Below are 5,231 nucleotides of genomic sequence, written 5' to 3'. Positions count from 1 at the left end.
GTCAGCCGCGGCAGGGGGGGAGGTCCCGCGGAATCGTCCTCGGGATCATGGGGGGGGGGCGAGTTTGAAATTCCAGGGCCTTCCCGTGCACCAGCGACGAGTGGGAGCTCGCCAGCTGGCGTCTGCACAACCGTCATTGTTGCGACGTCATCTGAAGCGACAACAGCTCGCGTAGAATCTGCCGCCAAAGCCTGCTGCTGCGGGCCCTTTCTTTCCCCCCTTTTTCCTCTTTTGGCCCGATGACGGATGGCGAGAACGAGCGGGGCCCTGCTGACCCGGCCACGACAGCATGCCATCTCTCGCTGGCCGAGCGGGCGGCACCGCCGTCGCCGTCGCCGGCCGGGGCTAGGAGGTCGCTGTGTAAAACCCATCGGTCCGCCCCGAGCGGTCGCCGGCGCACCATGCAAGCGCGTCCATGGCCATGCCGTCTGCCCGGCCGCCCGGCGCTGCGTCAGTTCGCCTGCGCTTCCGGCCGCGGCGCCGCACCCGTCCATGATCGAGGCCCGGGCCTTGGCCATGCCCATTGCCGGTGCCGCCTCGGCCGGGGTCGTCATTGGCCTGGACACCGGGAGGAGGCGCCCGGAGCGGGGCAGTGCGTGCGAGCGCGATGGAGACGGGGTACGTGAGCGTCCTGACCTCCGGCGCCTCCGATGGGACGCGAGCTGGTAGCAGTTCGACGATCTCCAGTATGGCGGCGTGGCGGATGTTGGCAGGGTCGTGCACGCGGCCGGACAGACGGAAGACGGCCAGGTCCTTGCGAGAGCGCGTGCGAGGATGCAGCCTCTCAATCCAGCAACTTTCCCCAGGGATGTGCTCGGCGGTGGATAGGTGCCAAGCTTGGGCGGGGATACCGCGGAGCTCGAGCTCGACGAGGTTTTCAAACCCGCCGGCGCCAGCATGCGCGAGCTTACACCATGGCCGCAGCGACAGCGCGGACCGTGGCGAGCTGATGAAGTGCTCGTCATTGAGACGATGCATGGTGTCCAGGGAGGAGAAGAGGATGAGGAAGTCCTCGGGTGGTGTACGTGCACGGTGAAGTCGCCTTCGGAGAGCTCGAGGGAGTGGTAAAGCAGCTCGGCCACCTCGTCCGCGTCCACCTGCGGCCTGTTGCCGGTGATGGAGGCCACCATGGCGCGGCCAAGGACCCGCTCAGCCTCCTCCATCTCTGTGGATTGCGCCATGATGACCCGCACGGGCGCGTCGGGGCGCGACTGGGGAACGGGGGCTGGCGGCGGGAGCGCAGGTGGCGCTGGTGGGGTGGTGGCGCGCAGGAGGGGCCGGGGCCGGGCCGTCTCTGCCAGGGGCGTCACGGCGAGGCCGCGCGCCATCGTTGCGCCGGAAGTCGCAGTCGCGGGACTCGTGGCCCGATGTGAGGTAGCGCCTGCACCGGACGTCGTTGGTGCAGTCGTGCACCCGGTGGCGGTGGTCGAGGCAGCGAAAGCATAACCCAGCAACCTCCTCCAGAGACGGGCTGCGGCGGCGAGGGGACGAACGGCTGGTGGTGCCGTCCTGGCTCGGGCGGTGGCGGCGGTTCCTGCGCCGCGGCTGCTGGAACCCATCAGTGTCGAGACCCCACCGGAGATGCGGTGGACCTCCGAGCGGGGGCCGAGGCGTTGCCTGGCGGGCACGCGGCCAGCCGGCGAGGCGCGGCCAGGGGCCCTCGCAGCCGGCGACGCAGCAGGGGCCGGCGGGGTGAGCGCGACGTCCCTGTAGGAGCACGCCAAGGACTCGCTCTCCGAGCTGAGCTAGCGGTCACCAGAGGACACGCGCTCGCCGGAGAGGGTCGCCTGGCGGTCGGCAGGGGCGGCGCTTGGGGCCTCCATGGCTAGGGGGAGGGGAAGGGGGGCTAGGGGGTGGGCGGCCGGCGGGGAGCGTCGGCGGCAGGCAGGGGAGGGCTCGGCGGGGCTAGAGGGTGGGAGCGGAGCCATCCAGGCGGTTGCATTACCCTTTGTTATTAAACTTGAGTTATGGAATTAAGCACTAGTTTGCCATGTCATTCGCTTGATCAGTCTTGTTGTTCCGCTTCTTCCCATTCAAAGAAAATCTGACATGAAGTAGCATTTGTAGGAAATTGCAGTTTCTGGATCTGTCGAGGAGTATATTATGCTACATAAAGATACTTTTAGGACTGCTCTTCAGAAAATATGTGTTAAAAGGAAAGTCAGTAATGTTGAGGACTTGTTAAGCGAGAAAACTACAGGTATCCTTCTCTGTTCTCTCTGACATGTTCCTTTTGTAGTAGATCATTGACTGTTCCTCTAATATGATTGCCCCTGCATCTCTGAGCTGCCTGATGATCTTGACCATCCAGATCAAATGCATTCATTTGATCACATAATTCTCTGTACACGGCATAATAGATTGTGTCACAGCTGAAAACTTGAGTTTTTTCATATGCAGCATCTATGTGAGGTGTTACAGCTATGAACTTCAACTATTTCATATGCAGTGTATTATATGAGGTTGTTTTCTTGTGTCAACGCTCAACACTGACTTTCATGCTAGGTTTGAGACTTTTAAACATATTTTATGTTCTGACCCCATATGATAATTGATAAGTTCTGGTTAACTTGGGGAAATCTGTTAATTGTATTTTAGATAGTATCCTTCAAAAGAGCAACTAATAAAACAGTAGCCATTTTCATACTATTGGAAAAAACAGTTTAATTTTCAATATTAGATCACAACCGTGTCCTGGAGAAGGTGCACCACAACTGCTGCTGTGCATTTGCTCAGTTTTGACATGTCAGTGATATGCCATCCTCATTATACATAAATTAAGTGGTACTAGAAAAATTTTGTGCATGCAATGCTGTTTATTATTCTTTTATTTCTGCAGTCAAACCGAAGCCCAGGTTTGTTCGTGTAAACACACTCAAGACCACAACAGGATCGGTTATTGAAGTACTAAGTAAAATGCACAAGGTACTTCACCTATCTTCTACTCCCTCCGATCCAAAATAAGTGTCGCAGTTTTGAACTAAGGTTAGTTCAACCTTAGTTGAAAACTGAGACACTTATTATGGATCGAGCATGTTTCTCCAAGTAACAAGCCTGCTGTCCAATGTTTCTTGGTATAACTTAGATATCACTTTCATGCTCTACCATTCTTAGTGGTACTCAAAATTCACCTGTTGGTAGGTTGATAAAGATGATATGGTTCCAGACATGTTGGTGCTCCCTCCTGGAACTGATATGCATAAACATCCATTGGTCACAGATGGAAAGGTGTTTTTGCAGGTGAAGCCTTGTGATTCTGTAGCATCTGCATCTGAAAGAAACTTTATCTAATATCATTTCCTCTCTCACTTTAACCTGTTTGCACAGGGAAAAGCAAGTTGTATGGTGGCAGCTGCATTGAGTCCTAAGCCGGGTTGGAAGGTTAGTGTAGTGTATTTAATCGCACTAGTTCTTATTGCATATATTTATTTTTGTCTTGCTAGGTGCAACCATTTGAGCTAAGTGAAATATTTAATTTTAATTACATTTCCATCTTTCTTAATTGATAGGATTTTACACAACAATATTCTGGACCTTAGTATTGCATCTTTAGTACTAGGACGTAAAATTGTGGCGACGCGGAGTTTTCTTGGAAAGAAAAGTTCTGAGGGATGCCCGCAGTGTAAAATATAATAATCCTGAAATTTGTCACTTAACAATTTGTATATCGTTTTTAAAGTTTGCAAATGAAAAGTCTATGCTTATTTACTATGCTTCATGACTCATGATTATGGAACGAATGTTGCATTCTGAGCAGTTGATAAGTATCACTCTGGTTTGTATCACTTTACATACTTAGGACTTGTATCATGTCAGATCATTAATTTCCAGTTGAACATTAAACTTAGGTTATTGATGCATGTGCGGCTCCAGGGAACAAAACAGTCCATCTTGCTGCACTCATGAATGGAGAAGGGAGTATTATTGCTTGTGAACTTAACAAAGAGAGGGCCAAGACATTGCAACATACTGTCAGAAGATCTGGAGCAAACAGTATCCTTTCTTAAATGCTTTATTATTACCTCTAGCTCTAGTGATCTCGCAATTATATATTTCCTAGGCATTATTTTACTGTTAAATCATGCTTTTCACCTTGCATTTAATCTAGGAAAAAAATGTTTATAAGTTCGCATAATTTCTGCAGTAAAGTACCTTGTGAATTCTTTTGACCTTCAAATACAAATCCCCTGCTAACCCGAGTGAGGTTTCAAATGCTTTTGTTTTGTGACGGTAGCTTTCATATGTTTCTTTGACATTTATTCACAAGGGCACAAAACTAACAGCATTCCATCTTTCAATCAGGCATATCTTTGCACCTTCTTTGTGTATGTGGAAATGATTATGCATTCACTTGTCTTCTGGCTACTTTGACCCAACCCTTGATATCATTTTTATCTAAAGTGTAATACACAAACCATTATGTCAAGGGGGTCGCTGTGATATATGTGGACTATCTATGGTGATCATTTCTTTGTTTAATTGTATGTAGTCTTTTCCTTCCAATTTGCAACTGTATCCACCTGTTCACCATATACTATGTTACAAAGTTTGTGACATGATACAATGATCAGATTTTCTTAACCAGTTTTGTAGATATTGAAACAGTTATTGGTGACTTTTTGAATATAGATAGCAATGATCCGTCATATGCAGAGGTTTGTAGTACTTGTGTTGTTATTCTTACTATTGTTAGAAAGATTAGATTCATGTATTGAATTTCCGGTATTGACATCCATAATGATATCTACTCCCTCCGTCCCATAGTCTATTGATGAAAACTTCAGACAAGCATACATTTTTTGAGCTTTCCATTTGTCTTGTCGAACAATCAACCCTAATTGTGTTGTGTGCTTCAATACAATGATGAATGTGCAGGTTCGTGCTATTCTATTAGACCCCTCTTGCTCTGGATCTGGAATCTCTACCGAGAGACTCGACCACTTGCTTCCTTCACATTCTATAGGTAACTGTATGCTATGGAGGCTGCTCTTACAACATATATGTACTTCTCGTATTCAATATAAAAACTTGGAATCTGCATTTTGTGTTCATACATCATTGAGTTCATCCTAGTTTTCATACTACATTGAATCTTCACGTATTCAATTTGTGTTCATGCCACATTGAGTTCATCCTAGTTTTCTCCGCAAACCATGAAAATGAACTTCTATTTTTTTCCTGCACAAAATAAGAAGTCTATGGTCTATGTTTTTAAGGCGACGCCTTACCGC

At 49.0% G+C, this 5,231-nt stretch overlaps 1 protein-coding gene across 1 annotated transcript in view; it reads left to right on the top strand.

Moving 5' to 3' along the window:
- Window positions 1-5,231, top strand: part of LOC119316646 (28S rRNA (cytosine-C(5))-methyltransferase-like) — a 12,900-nt gene that overhangs the window by 6,053 nt on the left and 1,616 nt on the right. The window contains exons 4-10 of the mRNA XM_037591003.1: window positions 2,068-2,200; window positions 2,840-2,925; window positions 3,142-3,240; window positions 3,328-3,381; window positions 3,849-3,993; window positions 4,594-4,655; window positions 4,876-4,963. Coding sequence (XP_037446900.1) covers window positions 2,068-2,200; window positions 2,840-2,925; window positions 3,142-3,240; window positions 3,328-3,381; window positions 3,849-3,993; window positions 4,594-4,655; window positions 4,876-4,963 — 667 coding nt within the window. The remainder of the gene's footprint in view (window positions 1-2,067; window positions 2,201-2,839; window positions 2,926-3,141; window positions 3,241-3,327; window positions 3,382-3,848; window positions 3,994-4,593; window positions 4,656-4,875; window positions 4,964-5,231) is intronic.

The sequence above is a fragment of the Triticum dicoccoides genome, chromosome 6A, assembly GCF_002162155.2.
Source record: "Triticum dicoccoides isolate Atlit2015 ecotype Zavitan chromosome 6A, WEW_v2.0, whole genome shotgun sequence".
Taxonomy (NCBI): domain Eukaryota; kingdom Viridiplantae; phylum Streptophyta; class Magnoliopsida; order Poales; family Poaceae; genus Triticum; species Triticum dicoccoides.
Note: the sequence above shows the minus strand (reverse complement) of the source record. Positions and strands in the feature narration are given on the sequence as shown.